At 40.1% G+C, this 18,316-nt stretch overlaps 1 protein-coding gene and 1 long non-coding RNA gene across 3 annotated transcripts in view; both read left to right on the forward strand.

The window, feature by feature from the left end:
- The window catches only part of WASHC3 (WASH complex subunit 3), a 58,669-nt gene extending 54,881 nt beyond the window's left edge, over positions 1-3,788 (forward strand). For both annotated transcript variants that reach the window (XM_047788175.1, XM_047788174.1), the window contains exon 7: positions 3,534-3,788. In XM_047788175.1, coding sequence (XP_047644131.1) covers positions 3,534-3,618 — 85 coding nt within the window. In that variant the 3' untranslated portion in view covers positions 3,619-3,788. The remainder of the gene's footprint in view (positions 1-3,533) is intronic.
- Positions 3,789-4,223: 435 nt separating this feature from the next.
- LOC125131480 (uncharacterized) overlaps positions 4,224-18,316 on the forward strand; it is a 43,002-nt gene continuing 28,909 nt past the window's right edge. The window contains exons 1-2 of the long non-coding RNA XR_007135930.1: positions 4,224-6,208; positions 9,945-10,008. This is a non-coding gene — a long non-coding RNA (uncharacterized LOC125131480). The remainder of the gene's footprint in view (positions 6,209-9,944; positions 10,009-18,316) is intronic.

An 18,316-nucleotide genomic window follows, 5' to 3' on the forward strand; every position in this document is an offset into this window, starting at 1 on the left:
TTTGGGGAGGGGAGTACCTTAAAAAATAAAATAAAAGCATATACTCAAAAAAATGTAGTATGTGCATAAAATTAAAAAATAAATGACTGCCTAAGTGCTCATCAACAGATGAGTGTATAAAGATGCAGTATATAGGAGTTCCCTTTGTGGCTCAGTGGTTAATGAACCTGACTAGGATCCATGATGTTGTGGGTTTGATCCTGGGCCTCACTCAGTGGGTTAAGGATCCAGCATTGCCATGATCTGTGGTGTAGGTTGCAGACGCAGCTCGGATCTGGCATTGCTGTGGCTGTGGCGTGGGCTGGCAGCTATAGCTCTGATTAGACCCCTAGCCTGGAACTTCCATATGCTGTAGGTGTGGCCCTAAAAAGCAAAACAAACAAACAAAAAAAGGTATATATACCCAATGGAATACTACTCAGCTGTGAAAAAGAATGAAATTTTGCCATTTGGATGGACTTGGAGAGTATTATGCTAAGTGAAATAAATCAGGTAGAGAAAGACAGTGTATAACTTATATGTGGAATCTAAAAAAACTAACACACTAGTGAATATAACAATAAAAAAGTAGGCTTATAGGTATAGAGAAAAGCTAGTGGTTACCAGAGGGGGGAGAGAATGGGGAGGGACAATATATAGGGGTAAAAGATTAAGAGGTATAAACTATTATGTATAACATAAATAAGCTATAAGGATATATTGTACAGTATGAGGAATATAGCCAATATTTTATAATAATTACAAATGGATTTAAGCTTTAACAATGTGAACCACGGTGTTTGTTGTACACCTGTAACTTACATAATGTTGTATAGCAACTATACTTCAGTTAAAAAAAAAGAAATGACTACTTAAGATTCCTAAACTTTGTTGTGTGATTTCAGTGAAAGCATTCATTTCGTAACTCCTCCCCACCCTCCACCTGTTGTCCCTGCCAAGTGGCCTAGTCTCATCTGCTGTTGTACCCCAAGTACTTTACTCCCTAGCTGCCCAGTGACTTTGGGGTCCCAAATGCAGTGTGCTGCACCATTCCCATTATTTTCTTTACTCAGAACGCTTTCATCCCCTCTTATTCCCACCTTTTCTGTTAATGGCAAGTTCATACTCATATCCCAACAGTCTTCACAAGTGTCTTCACCTCTCTGGAGCCTTCTGTGACCAATCCTAGTAAAGTGAATTACCTTTTCTTTTCGAACAAGCATAGTTAGTACAGCTATATTTTTGCATATCACATTGTATAACAATAATTTGTCTGAGTTCCTGTTGTAGCTCAGCGGTAATGGACCCAACCAGTATCTATCATCATTATTATTAGTATCATTATTACTATTGTTATTATTTTAGATAACATCTACTTAATATAGATACTCTGTGCCATTATAGTCTATATAATTCAGTATACTTTACATTTAGTAATTCATCTTAATCATCACACAATCCATTCACTTGGGTACACAGTGGTTAAAGAGTTTCCCTCAAAGCTGCTCAGCAGGTATGTAGTGAGGCTAGGATTTGAACCCAAGCAGTCTAGCTCCAGAGTCTGGTCCTAGCTACTATGCTATGTAGCATCACATATATTAAAAAATTGTTACACACGTAAATTAATTTTGTAATTTCATTCCCTTCTAGACCTAAGCTGCTTTTATCCTTAAGTGGCAGTTACGTTAAGGGAGTTGTGTACATTGTTTTATTTGCTTGAGTTACCATAGATACTAATATAATTTTGATGTAGTATTCAAATTCCTTTTGGTAATGTTTTTCTTTTTAATAAAGTGAACACAGTAAGAAATCAACTGTAACAAAGGGAAGTTTACTGGGGACCGTGGGCCCAGTGTTTAGGCCCACCGCTTCTACAGTTCTTGCCTTTTTTTTTTTTGCCTTTTATTATTTATTTATTTATTTATTTATTTATCTTTTTGCCATTTCTCGGGCCGCTTCCGCGGCATATGGAGGTTCCAAGGCTAGGGGTCAAATCGGAGCTGTAGCCACTGGCCTATGCCACAGCCACAGCCATAGCCGCAGCAACGCGGGGATCCGAGCCGTGTCTGTGACCTACACCGCAGCTCACGGCAACGCCGGATCGTTAACCCACTGAGCAAGGCCAGGGATTGAACCCACAACCTCATGGTTCCTAGTTGGATTCGTTAACCACTGAGCCATGACAGGAACTCCTAGAGTTCTGGCCTCTGTGGCAGATGATGAAGTCTATGAAGTGTTAGTATTTTAGGCAGATGGAGCATCAGTCAAAACCTATAAACGCTGTACCCACCTTTAAACTTTTATGCATGTGAGTTCCTCATGGGCATAATCTAAAATTGTACAGCAGAAAAAAATGAGTTTATGTTTGACCAATTGCAAGGGAGCAGCACTAGCATTTCTTCCATTTCGTAGCATGTGTATTAAAAAGATATATAACTCAGCCATGATTTTTAATAATTCAAAGTAAGTAGGAGACTATAATTTTCTTATTTTAGTAATAGTTATATTTATAACAAAGAAGAATTTTATCTGTTGGTGTTTTAAATCTTTAATAAGAATCAAGGAGCCTTAGGGAAAAATAAGTCTTGTGGCTTTTAACTGGGTAATGGTATTTTAAAATCATTTTTACCTTTTAATTGGAGTGTTTATTCCATTTATATAAGTAAATTAAAATTTTATTTTAAACAAACAGGACAGGTATATTATTCTTACATTCTCTCTTGGATCCCCCCCTAAAGTATATTTTATTTGCTTATTTACTTTCTTGCTAAGAATGCATAGGGGCTGAGTGATAGTACTGCCATATTGATTAAATGATATACTGATAAACACTATGGAGCCTATCTAGTTGACTATTTTAATGACTCTATCAAAATTTCATTGGGTTTATTACAGCACATCTATACAAAGTTGGAGTTTAACCATTCTCATATATCTTACTGTGCCTAGGGAATCTTCAAGACATTTTTACCAATTCATTCTTATTATAGTCTTTCTCTGATGATAAGACATAAGAGAAAACATTCCGCAGACATCAAGAACCTTCTCTGACCAGACACTCCTCTCTCACACAATTTCCATATTGCTTGTGTTTCTTAATCATTTTTGAACTTTCCATTTTTAAATTACTCCCCGAACATGAACCTTTTCCTTTTCTTTCCATTTCTAGCTTTCCTTTCTCAGTACCTCCTGGACACTTGGAGGCTGTAAGGATTTAGCACTGCTCATGCTAGGCTCACCAGATCGCATCTCTGTCTGTAGTTGGGTCTCCATGGTAATGAGAAGCAGAAAGTGCTGAAGTAGCACACTGTGTAAGGACTGGCAAGGCAAAACAGCGCCGTGGCCTATACAAGAATAGCACTGAATCCCCATGGTGCTGGAGAAGCCAGTGAGAAGCATGCTGTGGTGGAGAGCGGGAGGCACTCAGTTAAGGACACAGACTTGGCAGATTTATTAGCAACAGTATTCTAGGATGAATCTAATTTACAGTTAGTGCTTTTTTTTTTTTTTTTTAAACTGGAAAAGCCATTAAAATTTTTTTCCTTCTCTTTCAGGAGGCCAGATGCTCCAGTGCCTGATGGTGAAGGTGAAAAAAATACAGAAGAAAGTTCTGATAGCGAATCTTCTTTTAGTGACTAAGCTTGATTTTGGTAACAACTGCATATTCATGTGTTGGTGCATATTTCTATTCTATTAAAAGAAGAGCCTTAACTTTAACTCTTAGTCACAAAAATATCAAACGGCTACATATCCACCACCAAGCTTCTTCAATGTTAAAAAAATAAAATAAAATAAAGCATTTATAATAACCTGGCAGTATGTCTTATTACCAAAATAAAGGGCCTTAAACTGAAAAATAGAATAGCCCAAATAAAGTACTAAGATGGAGTATTTCAAGGATGCAGTAAGCTTCTAAAATGAAGTCAATATGAGTTTACTGATCAAAAATAGATTCAGTGCAAAAAAAGTGATTTGGCCAAGTGAATTATTCAATTTTTGTGAATATTTTAGCATGAAAAGTATTATGTACCTTTGTATCTTAAGAGTTGTTAAATTTCTGGCAGAAAGTGATACTTGATTGAAATTTTCTTTGATGACTGGAAGCTTACATATCATATTTATCGTGAGTCTGGGACTTTTTTGTCTTTTTAGGGCCACACCCACGGCATATGGAGGTTCCCAGGCTAGCGGTCCAGTTGGAGCAGTAGCCTCCGGCCTACACCACAGCCACAGAATGTGAGATTTGAGCTGTGTCTGTGACCTACAGCTCATGGCCAGATCCTTAACCCTTTGAGCAAGGCCAGGGATCAAACCTGTGTCCTCATGGATACCAGTCGGGTTCGTTAGCCGCTGAGCCATGAAGGGAACACTGTGAATTTGGAACTTATTGGTGGTGTTTATTAGCATGTAGAGCTCTTTACAACTTGGCCATTAGTTCATATACTGTCAAAGTCAGACGTTCTTATTATGCTTATCAGAGTGAGCTGATAGAAGTTAACACGGGGATGTGACGTGGGGCAAAAGAGGTGTGTGCTGCTGTCTACCCTTTGCCTGTTCACAATTGTTTGAGTCCCATGTTAAGTCCACCAAGTCTTCAAGGTGATGGCCAGTCACAGTCTATAAAAGGCTGCACGGGAGGATCAGTGAGACAAGCTATAGTTCCTGTTGTTATAAACTGAACCTAAGACCAAAATTCATATCCGTAATCCCCTTCCTCCACCATCATTTGAGACTTTCCTTGCCCTCTGTCAGAAATTCAGGTCTAGTTTGGTTGCATTGCAGAGAAACCCAGACCCTCATCTCTTCAGAGATCTGGGGCCTTGGTTACTTTGCCCCTTTTAGGCTCTGATGATCACATTTGTCTATTTGCTGTTCACATCAGGTATAGCAGCATCAAGAATCACCCAGTGCATCGCCTGAGTTTCAGACACATCTTGTTTCATTTGATAATTATAATCCTAGCTCCTCATGTTAACTAACATATTAACTCATTTTTTTTTTTTGACCTGTTATCCCACAGACATGAGCAACCCAAGACCAGTTGGCAGCAGTAGCTTCAGTTCTGTGGAAATCGTATTCTACTTCCTGATAGAAATGTGTTAGCTTTTTCCTCTTCCCCTGTCTAGGAAACAGGACCTCCAATCCAGCAGAGCCTCTGGTGGTAGGGATGGGAAGCACAGTTCTGCAAGTAGGTCACTGAGAATGGTGGTAAGAAAGGCCAATCCTATTTCTGTCCTCCTGACTCGTAGACCCAAGTATTCTAGCAGCTGGGGATCTGGAATCACATACTGGCCTTTGGTATAGTGCATGTATCACATCCTAGAGAATAGCACCCTAACTCTACAGGCTGTAATCACTGAACTGGTATCTATATAAACCCTGTAATAGTCCATTTCATTGTTCTATTTGATTGACTGTTTCTGGATAATGCTGCATATGATAGGATCATGGATCCGGTAATTCATGTTGCTCTTTATTTGTTACAAAATTATCCCTTGATCTGAAGTAGTGTAATGCAGGATACCATGTTGGTAATAGGCATTCTGTAGACGCTCAGATGGTAATAATGATGACAGGGGTGCTGATGGAAGGGAAAACAAGCCTGGATTAAGAGTACAAATTAATTACAGTAGAAAAGAATTGCTTCCTCCTTCAAGATGGAAGGAAATTATTATAACAACTTGCTCCCAAGTGGCTAATTTCTCTCTTGAAGGAGTGCTACAAACTCACTAGTCTCTGCTGTTGACAGATTACATATTCAAAATGGCGTAATTATAGCAGCCTTAGCGAGAGAAAGCCTAAGCAGTTGGGTCCATGCATAGCCCTTATCTCTGCCACTATGATTACTTCACTTGTGGGTGTGTTGTGTTAGCCTGGAGTGGTCAAGGGCAAGGCAGGCTGAAATCTACTGAAGGAATCATCCTGTCCACCTAATCTTTGCCTTCTCAGGTGGGCTGTTACTGATACTCCATGACACAAAAATCTACACACTTTTCCATAATCAAAAGACTTTATCTTTAACTCAGGCCACGTCTTTCTCCATCAACATGGATGACCAAGTGCAATGTGTGAAGCTATGTCCATCAGGAAGATTTTTCCCTCACTACTAATCCTTCCAGCCACCTGAGAGAGAGGATATAGTATGGAAGCCAGCCATTTTTGGCTCTCCCCAACATAGCAAGCTGGTGCATCCATGAACAAGACCCACTTTTTCCTCCTCTGTCATCTGGTATGTTGATATTGCTGAAATAGCCTCACTTCTTCACTTCTCTCTGTCAACATGCCTTTTCCCATAAAATTGTCGTTGCTTTCCCACTCTACATGGAGCATTCTGCCTCCCCTTTGGACCCTGAATCTATAGCCATGTAGTTTTCTTTGGGTCAATAGAATGTTAGCAAATGCTATCTGAGCAGAAGCTTGAAAAACACTTGGGTGATTTGGTCTTGCCTTCTCTTGTCCCTCCACCACTGACACAGAAAAACATGACTAGGATAGAATGATGGAAAAGGAGAGATGTGTGGAGCAAAGCTAGGTTGTCCTAGTCACATAGCAGCCAACCCCAAGGTGTGAGCAAACCCAGCTGCGATCAGAAAATCTGCCTAGCCAATTCCCAGCTGGCCCTAGCTGCCTGAAAAATAAATGCTAATAGTTGAATCACAAAGTTTGTGGGTTGTTTATCATATAGCATTATTGTAGCAATAAATACTGATACGCTGACCATAGGGGATTCCCCATATCACAGGGGTAGGTTGAAGTAGGTGCAGTCGTGCAAGAGGGGTACATGATCGGGAGTCCAAGCTGCTTGTCCATGTAACTTATGTGTGCCCTTTGGACTTGCTCAGGCTTGATCCCAAATGCATCATTTCCATCAAATAATGGATTGTTACTCTTACCATCTGACCTTATGATTTGGTGAACCTGATAACACCTAGCTCATGACAGGCAACTCTATTTAATTACTTGATGTCATATAGGAGCAGATTCTCAGTTTCTTTTGGGCACAGAGGCCTGCCAAGGGTTGCTTTTCAAACTGAGAAGGCATGCCCTGGTCCCAGAACCTAAGCATCATCTGTTCTGTTAATCTTCTGTAAGAGCTTGCCAGAGATGCTATCCAGTGTTCTACCACAGATAGGTATAGCATCAGTGGATAATCAGTTATACAATCTGAGAAGAAGGGCAGCATGCATCACAGGCTGACCCTGCAGCAGAGTATTCTCCTGCTCTGGGCCCCACTTGAAACTGGCAGTCTTCCAACTCTCCCCATAAATGGGTGTGTGCAGCATTTAGCTTCAAAAATTAACATCCCTAACATGCTGTCCCTCTTTCCTAATGGTAGAGGGGCATATTCAATAACTTGTCCTTAACTTGGAAGGCATGTCCCAACACCCTCCCGACCATTGGACCTCTAAAATCTGCAGGGCTCTGAACTTCCATCCCCTGGCTTACATGTGTCTTATAGAGCACCACGTGTGCTTTATGCTCCCCCTTCACCAGGTCTCATGAGCCTGATTTACAGTATAGAGGACCAGCATGAAGTTCTGTGGAGTAACAAGATGAACAAGATCCCTGCAGACTACACTGTGGGAGATAGAGCAGGAGAGTGAACATAGTCCTGTGACAATAGGCTAACATGCATCATGCTTTCCATATAAACGCTTTTGATGTTCTTAATGATTACCAGATCAGCAGCCACATACTGTGCCTGATATGTTCCAGGAAAAGTACTATATCTGGCATGTCAGCCATGATTGGTTCTACCGCTTGATGAAGTTTATGGTAGCCCATTGTTTTCCACCATGGTATGGATATGGTTTTAGCAGGGGCCGTATAGGTGAATGCAGAGGGTACCACTTTGAAGTCTTTGAAAGCGGTACTAGTCTCTGCAGCTCTACTCAGAATGCAATATCGTTTTTGGTTTACTCTTTTGGCTGGGGCGGAGGGGTGCAATTTTAGGGATTTCTTCATGATCCTCCCTATCATAAAGGATTTTATTCCATGGAGCAGGGAACCAATGTGAAACTGTTAAGAAGATCCCAAATATGCACTTAGAGACTAGGGAAATAGCCACAGGGATCCATCTGGACCAACTGATACTACTGCAAGATGAGTGGCACCAGACTTCATTTATTAACTGGCATCCATAAGCTGTCTAAGTGAGGGACAACAATGACACTTTAGATCCGTGATATCAAGTCAGTTCAGCCCTCTTATCCCGCTCCCTTTGAAGGGATTGCATTTGTGCAGTTACTTTGATAAGTAGCTTATCATACTTTAGAGAAAGGCTGGGCAGGTATTTATTCTATATACTTGCAGTGGCATAGAGAGCATTCTTCAAAAGGCATTGGCCTTCTTTTCAATTAATGGACATGAAATAACTGTTATAGAATAACAGTTTTCCATTATAGCAGTTGACATTGACTCTCTGCTCACTGGCTCTTGCTTTTTGGGGTTTTACAAGTAAAGCTATATGCTAGTCTCTTGCCCTCTATGTTGAACATGAGGTATACTGTGCTTCTTGCACACCAAGGAGCCTTGGTTGCCACTTCAGCCTTACTGCCACTTTGTCAGTGATGGTTGGAATACCACTACCTCCTCCTTGCCGTTATAGATTCTGAGAGTCCAATTCTGTGGCATCATTTCCTACTATGAATTCTGACATAATTAATTAATTTTCTCAGGCGTATTGTTGTCACTCTCAGTAGTGTAGTGTTTATTGCCTTAGGAAAGAGAGTTCTTGGAGTTCCTGCTGTGGCCCGGCAGGTTAAAGATCTGGTATTGTCTCTACAGTGGCTTGGGTCCCTGCTGGGATGTGGGTTCAGTCAGTGGCCCAGTGCTGCAGTTGTGGCGCAGGTCACAGGTGTGGCTCAAATTTGATCCCTAGCCCAGGAACTTGCATATACCAGGACTGGAGGAAAAAAAAAAGAGAGAGTGTGCGTGTGTGTTCGTGTGTCCTCTGGACTCTTCCTGGGAAAAGAGTAGGTTGGTTATCCTGACACATGACATAAGTCCATTCTAACATCCCCACCTCTCTAGCCACTGACCTCTTCAACACTTTGACAGGGCAATTCCAGCATCTCTTTCTCATTTAGTAGTGGCCATTATCATGAGCAAGTTTCAAGAAGCCATCCCAACAGCCTGTTAACAACATGTGTCCTTGCTAGGATGTTAAATCTGAGTCAAGAGAGAGTGCTCCCCTGTCAATAAACTCCTCTGTCCAGTCTTGTATTCTGCCACTCTGGGCCAGCACATGCAATACCCGTTCCCACACATATTCTCTAAATTCCTGTCAGTAATTATTAGCCAGTTCCTAAAATTCTTTCAGTAAAAGCTTTTTCTTCCCAAATTAAGGTCTGTATTTTCTCTCTCATCTAAAATTTGGCAGTAGCTATTCTTCTCATGGCAATGGGAGGAAGTTAGACCTTGAGGTAGTAAGAGTCATCTTAGAAGGTATCTACTTCAGGTGAACACTGCATGGTCTCCAGGTAAGGAGAAGCTGCTCTCCTTTGTGAGGGAAAAAGAGCTGCTTGGCTGACTTGAGAGTTCAGAGAAAACCAAGGGTTCAAGCTCCTCAGGCACATCCACTCAAATTTTCTCATCCCGATTTTTGGTCCCTCTTCCTTGATATCAGGGCTGTGTCGTTAGCAAAGGAGGCTTGTGGACACTGCCTGTTTTATCTCCTTCGTAGTTCTGCCACCCTTACTATTCCACTCTGAGTCTGCTTTTCACTCCAGCAGTCCTATGGCTAAGGAGATAATGGTTGGTTTCTTTAAACACTGCCAAGGTGGACTTTTGGCTTTCAGTGTACCCTAAGATGAGAGTTGGCTGATCTGAGTCTGTTACTTCCCTTTTTTCAAAGCTTCCAAGGAAGATAACAAATGCTAAGCAATTTCACAGTCCTTTGGCCCCAGACCATTCTGGTGACAGAGCTACTTGGTAACCATTTCTCTTATCCCATTCCATCACAGGTGAGATTCCTAGGAATTGTGATCACGCCAGGGATTACCACCATCCTGCTCATCATGGCAATAGGTAAGTCACCTCAATTTCAGAATCTCATCCTAAGAATCTGCTTTCAAGGGTCACTCATTACCAAAGTCCTATGTTACATTCCTCCCAAAACAAACCCTGAAACAATCATTTGGATGTAAGTAGCCGATTTGTGAATGAATCCCAGGAAGCAGGAGTGAGAGCAGAAAGAATGAGATAGGAACGAAAATACAATGCAAGGGTGTACTATCAAGATTTCCGGGACTTCCCGTCGTGGCGCAGTGGTTAGCGAATCCGACTAGGAACCATGAGGTTGCGGGTTCGGTCCCTGCCCTTGCTCAGTGGGTTAACGATCCGGCGTTGCCGTGAGCTGTGGTGTAGGTTGCAGACGCAGCTCGGATCCCACGTTGCTGTGGCTCTGGTGTAGGCCGGTGGCTACAGCTCCGATTCGACCCCTAGCCTGGGAACCTCCATATGCCGTGGGAGTGGCCCAAAGAGAGAGCAAAAAGACAAAAAAAAAAAAAGATTTCCATTGTGAGTGCTTGGAACTTGATTCCAGGATCAGCACCCTTTTTAGAAATGAGCAGGTGCTTCCCAGAATTGTCCCTTAGAAGGACTAGAGGCTGGATCATGGTCCACTGGCCCTGGACCCATTGGTTAAGGACATTTCTCCTCTGCACCTTGGGGATATACTTGCATATAGGCCTCAGAGGTTCCCATGGCCTAGAAAGGACACTTTGTCAGAAAGTGGAGAGATGGGACATTCATTTGAAGTGCGTTGTTGTCACTAAAAAGCGAGGCAGAGATTGAGGTGAACAGGCTACCACAGCTATGGCTGAAATCTGAGGTGGACCGGGGAGAGATGCTGCAGGTACTACCAGAAGCATTGGCTACAGGCAGTGCTGTTGCTAAAACACCAAACTGACCTGAACTTACCTTAATTTAAAATGTTTAGGCAGTCCCTTGTGGCGTAGTGGGTTAAGGATCCAGCATTGTCACTGCAGTGGCTTGGGTTGCTGGTATGGCACAAGTTCGATCCCTGGCCCAGGAACTTCCACATGCTGCAGACACAGCCAAAAAAAAAAAAAAAAGTATAATTTTCTTCTTGGATATAAAGACAAATTGGATGGTAAGCCACACTCAAGATTTCCAGAGCTTTTTCATTAAAATTTTTAGTTTTAAAAATCTTCCAAGAATGAGCAAAGGATAAACCATGACTAAATCTATATCTTTATAGTCCGTTGTATTATAATGTAATTTGTAAATGTTTCTCTTTACACATACCCTACAGTGAAACTTTTATAGCTGAACCAGATCATGGCTCCTGTTAAAGAATAAATTGTGTCCATGTGGCCATGAAGAGGGCCCAGTCAATGTAACATTGAGTAAAACTGTTTTGTTTCTGATCAAGCTCGTCCCTAAAAAACAAGCGTGATTTCCAGGATTAGCGAAGAATTTAAACTCCCACAATTTAATCCTGTACTTTAAACAGCTGCTGCCATGGTGCCAAGGTGTCTTTTCAAAAACATGCAATGTTTATAGCAGCTTCATTCATAATTGCCCAAACTAGAAGCAACCAAGTTGTCTTTGTTAATAAGATTGATAAACAAAAGTACTGACGCTAAAGTGTCACTCTGACTTGGACTTCAGATGGATAGCTTTAAATAAAACATTTATCTTCCTTTGGAACATGGAGCGTAAAGATTTATTTGTGGAGTTCCCGTCGTGGCACAGTGGTTAACGAATCCGACTAGGAACCATGAGGTTGCGGGTTCGGTCCCTGCCCTTGCTCAGTGGGTTAACGATCCGGCGTTGCCGTGAGCTGTGGTGTAGGTTGCAGACGCGGCTCGGATCCCGCGTTGCTGTGGCCCTGGCGTAGGCAGGTGGCTACAGCTCAGATTCAACCCCTAGCCTGGGAACCTCCATATGCCGTGGGAGCGGCCCAAGAAATAGCAAAAAGACAAAAAAAAAAAAGATTTTATTTGTGACTCCATTTCTTCTCTTTCCCCAAACAATATTACCTTCGATTTGCAGCTTACAAGGAAGTAAATTGGGAAAAAAAAATCATTTTATAATATCTACAAATTATTTACTGGGCATCTATGTTTAGGTTGATTAACTAAATACCTTAAAAGTAAACACTTGGTTTCATAGTTAACAAATATTTTTTCACAGTTAGTTCTAAGTATTGGAGTAATAACATTTTTAAAGTCTAAGAAGAAATCTTAGTAAATGTCTAGTCTACTTGCCTCATTTTTACCAGTGAATAAATTGAAGCCCAGAGGAGTTAAATGATTCCCCCGAGAAATGTAAGAAAGAAAAGAGGTTTATTTATATAAACAAAAATGTGTAATCTATTGGCAATAGTCATATCTTAAATATTAATACTTTTAATTATCCATACAAAAGCAAAATACTTAAAAGGTCAGTAATCTTATTAAAATTTAAATTGTAATCTGCAAAATAGGGTTGTGAAAAAAATTTTATACTTCTCTTAAAAATATTCTAACAACAGTGTCTCAGTTTTTTCACTTACATTAAAATATGTGACCCTGTAGCAATCAAGTAAAGCTACTTCTGCATTTTCTTAGGGACAGCTTAATCATACTGGTTCATGCATTGCTACACTGTCATTCTTATTTTCCAAATCAAACCTTAGAAAATTTGCAGAACCTGGAAGCAGCATTTAATGGCCTGTGTAAATACAGAGTACCTAGAGAGCAAAATAAAAGGCCCCCAAGGGCAAAATCTATGACAGAATTCCGTGAAAGATACAAACTATCAAAAATTACTCCAGGAAGTTCCTATTGTGGTGCAGCAGAAACGAATCTGACTAGTATCCATGAGGATTTGGGTTCCATCCCTGACCTTGCTCAGTAGGTCCAGGATCCAGCGTTGCCATGAGCTGTGGTGTAGGTCACAGACACAGCTTGGATCCCAGCTTGCTGTGGCTCTGGTGTAGGCCGGCAGCTGTAGCTCTGATTAGACACCTAGCCTGGGAACTTGCATATGCTGCAGGTGTGGCCCTAAAAAAGCACACACACACACACAAAATAACTCCAAAAGAAATAAATCATCTGAACAGCCTTTTATTTATAAAAGAAATTGAATGTATAGTTAAAAACATTCCCATAAAGAAAACTAGACACCCACATGGATTCATCAGTGCAAACATTTCAGAAAGAATACCACTTGTGCACTCTCTTCCAGAACATTGAAAAGAGAAAACTACTTAAGTAATTTTATGAGAACAACATTAATAGGATACCAAAAGCAGACAGATGTTACAATAAAAGAAAATGATAAACTGATATCCTTTCTGAAAACAGAAGTAAATATTCTTTAAAAAGTCTTAGCAAATTGAATCTGATATCTTAGAAAATATACAGATGTCCAATAAAAATATGAAAAATTGCTCATAATCATATGATTAGGGAATTGCAAATGAAACAACAGTAAAATTATACCACATATTTATTAGAAAGACTAAAATCCAAAGTACTGCTAATACTAAATGCTGGGAAGGATGCAGAGCACCAGTAACACCCTCATTCATTGCTGATGAGAACGCAAAATAGTACAACCTTTGAAAAACAGTTTGACAGTTTCTTACAAAGATAAGCATCGTTTTACCGTATAGCAATCATGTTCCTAGATATCTACCCGTGAATGTTTATAGCAGCTTTATTCACACTTCCCCAAACTAGAAGTCACCAAGGTGTCTTTCCATAGGCAAATGAATGAACTAACTTGAATATATTCATCTAATGGAATACTGTTTGGTGATGAAGAGAAATGAGTTACCAAACCATGGAAAGCCACAGAGGAACCTTAAACGCATATTGCTAAGGGAATGCAGCCGGTCTGGAAAGGTTACATGTAGTATGATCTCAACTATGTGACATTTTGGAGAAGGCAAAATTTTAGCAGTAATAAAAGATGATTGGTTGTCAGGATGTGAGGGGAGGAGGGGAGGATTGAATAGGTGAAGCATTCTTAGGGTAATGAAACTATTCTGTATGAAACTGTGAAGATAGATACATGCCGTTATTCATTTGTCAAAACCCATAGAACTAAACAACACAGAGTGAACATTAATATAAACTGTGGACTAGGAAATGATAATGTATCAATATTGGTTCATTAATGGTAACCAAAAATTGTTTTGTTAATTATAACAAATGAATCACCCTAGTGCAAGATATTAACAGTAGAGGAAACCAAGGTCAGGTGGGGGGAGGGGTTGTGAAGTGGCATGGCATGTGTGTCTGTGATCTCTATACCATTTGCTCAATTATTCTGTAAATGTAAAACTATACTTTTAAAAAAAAATCTATTTTTAAGAACAATTAGGGAATTCCCATTGTGGCTCAGTGGTAACAAACCTGACTAGTATCCATGAGGACACAGGTTCATTACTTGATCTTGCTCAGTGGGTCAAGGATCCAGCTCTGCTGTGAGCTGTGGTGTAGGTTGCAGACTCGGCTTGGATCTGGTGTGGCTGTGGCTATGGCTGTGGCCGCCAGCTGCAGCAGGGATTTGACCTTTAGCCTGGGAACTTCCATTTTCTCTGGTGTGGCCCTAAAAAGCAAAACAAACAACAAAAACCACAATTAATATATCATGTCAAAGTGGAATTTATCTCAGGAATGCAAAGTTGGATTAAAACCCAAAATCAATGTAATTTATCTTATTAACAAACCAAAAGAATACCCGTATGATTATCTCAACAGAAAGCACATTTGACAAAATTCAATGCCCATTCCTGATACAAATTCTCAACAAATTAAGGTAGAAATGAACTTCCTCAACCTGATAAAAAGTGTCTATAAAAACTCTACATTTTGGAGTTCCTGTTGTGGCTCAGCAGAAACGAATTCTGACTAGCATTCATGAACACAGGTTCGATCCCCAGCCTTACTCAGTAGATTAGGGATCCAGTGTTGCTGTGAGCTGTGGTGTAGGTCACAGATGAGGCTTGGATCTGACATTGCTGTGGCTGTGGTGTAGGCCAGCAGCTGCAGTTCCGATTAGACCCCTAGCCTAGGAACTTCCATATGCCACTTAATTAGAACATGAGTTCCTGAGAATTCAGCTTGCACCTAGAGCAGAGCCTGGCACACAGTAGGCATTCAGTAACTCTTCTTTTTTTAATGAATGAAATCCTGTTTCCTCCCAACATTGTTCTCAATGAACTTTTCTCCTTTTAATTCTAACCACTTTCTCTCCTCTGAAATATTGCCTTTTTCTGTATTCATCTTGGTATGTTAACATGCATCTATATCATTTCTAAAATGTTTAGGAAAAAACAAAAGATCCTAAGAGAGAATCTACACAAACTGTAGTTGCCTCTAGTTAATACCTAGTCTAATCAGTTGTATACCCATCAAAGTGGTGATCTAATCCAGTGCCCTAAATTTTCCTCAGAGGAAATGCTTCATATGCTTCATCTGCCAAAATAATTTAGTCTGGCCCTGGTCTAGCTCTGTAATTTATGCCCTAAAGACTAGAAAAGTGCTAAAATATGGCTAGTATTGACACATTTACTCTGTTATTTCCAGGCTACCAGGCTAAGTGCTAAAAAAAAAAAAATGTTCCAAGTGAAATCATCTCCTAAATCAGATCCTCTTTTAGAAAGATAAAGCAGAAGTTCCCATTGTGGCTCAGTGGGTTAAGAATCCAACTAGGGAGTTCCTGTTTGGTGCAGCAGGAATGAATCCGACTGTTATCCATGAGGATGCGGGTGGGATGCCTGGCCTTGCTCAGTGGGTCGGGTCTGGTGTTGCCTTGAGCTGTGGTGTAGGTCACAGATGTAGCTCAGATCCGGAGTTGCTGTGCCTGTGGCTGTGGTCATGGCTGTGGCTGACAGCTGCAGCTCTGATTCGATCTCTCGCCTGGGAACTTCCATATGCCATAGGTATGGCCCTAAAAAGAAAAAAAAAAGTGAAAAAAATTCAGTTTAAAGCTAATAACTGTATTAGGACATAGTGGGCACTTATGTCTTTACAGCTGGTCTTTGATCCCTATTAGCATGTTTGTCCTTTTGAAAAGTAGAGTGACATGACAAGAGTGGAGCTACATATATCATTCCAGCAGAAATCAGATGTGGAATTAAATGAAAATACTTTTTGAAGTGAAAATAATCTTTTTAGTAACATATTCTCCTCAAATGAAAATGGAATGTGCTGTAGGTTAAGAGTGCTTCCTGACAAGCCACAGTGTAAGTAGCTTATTACTGCTGCTTTAAAGGGAGCATATCCCAATTTACTGCCCTTTTCCATATCCATTTTTCACTCTGGAATAATGAATCTGGATCCTTTAAGTCTTAGAAGAAATTGGCACCACTTAAGCAACTTTGCTGATGGTCCCCAGACTCCGAAGGCTTATCACTAGCATGATAGATTAGGCCTGGAAGAATGGTACATTTGAAAAGGTTTTGGATATTTCTTTTCAGATTTTGATGGAAAGGACAATTGGGTTTGTTTATTTAGAAAAAAGTATTTCTCCTATACAATGGCCACATAATATACATATACATATAATATAATATATTTCTAGAACTGCGTGTCTCTCTTCAGACTTCTCCCTTTAGACATTTGAAACTGAATGGGGAAAAAAAAGGTGATCTTTTAGAGTTTCTTTCCTTTAAATAAAAGAGTTTAATTATTTTAAAATTTATGGAATACACTGCCCAAAGAGGGCAATAAAGCAATGAAAGTGGTAGCAAATAAAAGCTCAGTAAAAATTAATTTATTAAACAGAAATGTAGTTTGATTTTATAGATGAAAAGGTGCTGAAACATTTTGATCACAGAACTCCTGGGGTGAAGAAGGGAAGGTAACATGGGGGCGGGAGGACTGAGTTTAGTTTATGTTTCCCTCATTTTGTTTGCACTGGTAATTTGGGGGAAGAGTTTTTCAGTGCTGGCTGTAATTATTAGGCCAAGAGATTTTAGCTGACATAAGCTTGCAACATTCAGTGTGCAGGGAAAACAGGACAAATCAAAGTCAGAATAAGGTTCTCTTCCTGGAGGTATTAGATAAGTGGGAACAGCTTGTTCACTAATTGCACAGATGAAGTCATTTTTGTTGTACCAGTATTAAAGGCTTGACATAAGAATCTTTCAGTTCCATCTTGCTCTGCTATATAACGCCGGTGACAGGTATTTAAGAACTGCCTGTTCTGTCTGAAAGGTTCTGTGTCTACTGAGTACTATCAGACTGTCTGTGTACTTTGAAGCACAGCAAACCATCCATGTGGCAGGCACACCTCAGGTTATAATTCTCCCTTTTGGATTTCATAGTCGTCATTTCACTTTTGAAAAAAAAAATTTTTTTTCTCACATTTCAAAGAGTGAATAAGGTTTTGCTTTAAAAAAAGAGAGAAAGAGAGACCTCTTTCATTTAAAAACAAAACTTCTTGCTTCCTAAATGCAAAGAGCCTTGCAAAACATAGTAAAATATTTTACATGATGTCTCAGATCCTTCCTTAAGTTATTTTCATTGTATAATCAGTTCCATTTGGTGGAGAATTCAAGAAGTTATTTCACATTCTGTTAAATACTAACACACACCAAATTTATAGAATCATAGGGGATTGTTGGTGTGAAGCAGGAAGGTTCTGCAAAATTAGGGAAAATTAAGCTGAAGGTCAATATTGTGATCAGATGTTACAATTTCCACTAGTGCCTAAGGGGAGAAATTGGAATTGGAAGCCCTGAAGTTCAGTGCAGGAATGCCCTTTCTGAACAGTTACTTGTTCTTCACCAGTGGGAAAGCAAAGTGATCCTTCAAGTACTCTGGTTTGAGAATTCACAATTGTTGTGTGATGTTCTAATAGAGATATTGGCTCCAAGCTTTGCGGGAGAGTATTTTGCAATAACCTCTTTAGAAAGTTTGAGTCTACTTGAACATGTCAGACTATAACTTGCCCTCATATGAAAGTAGTTAAAATGGAGCTTCCCACCTCATCTTTAATGCCTTTTAATAACCCCAAATAATGAACCCTTTCAAGTTTTTTGTATTTATATAAAAATTACATAAAATAATTTTTCTTTTTCTTTTTTTTTTTCTTTTTTTTTTTTTTTAGGGCTGCACCCACAGCATATGGAAGAACTCAGGCTAGGGTTCAAATTGGAGCTGCAGCCACTGGCCTACACCAGTCACAGCAACACAGGATCTGACCTACACCACAGCTCACGGCAGTGTTGGATCCTTAACCCACTGAACGAGGCCACGGACCGAACCCTTGTGCTCATGGATACTAGTCAGGTTTTTTTACTGCTGAGCCACAACATGAACTCCCTAAAATAATGTTTATAATATGCAAACTGTCCAGAACACCATGGCTG

Source organism: Phacochoerus africanus, chromosome 7, assembly GCF_016906955.1.
Source record: "Phacochoerus africanus isolate WHEZ1 chromosome 7, ROS_Pafr_v1, whole genome shotgun sequence".
Taxonomy (NCBI): Eukaryota; Metazoa; Chordata; class Mammalia; order Artiodactyla; family Suidae; genus Phacochoerus; species Phacochoerus africanus.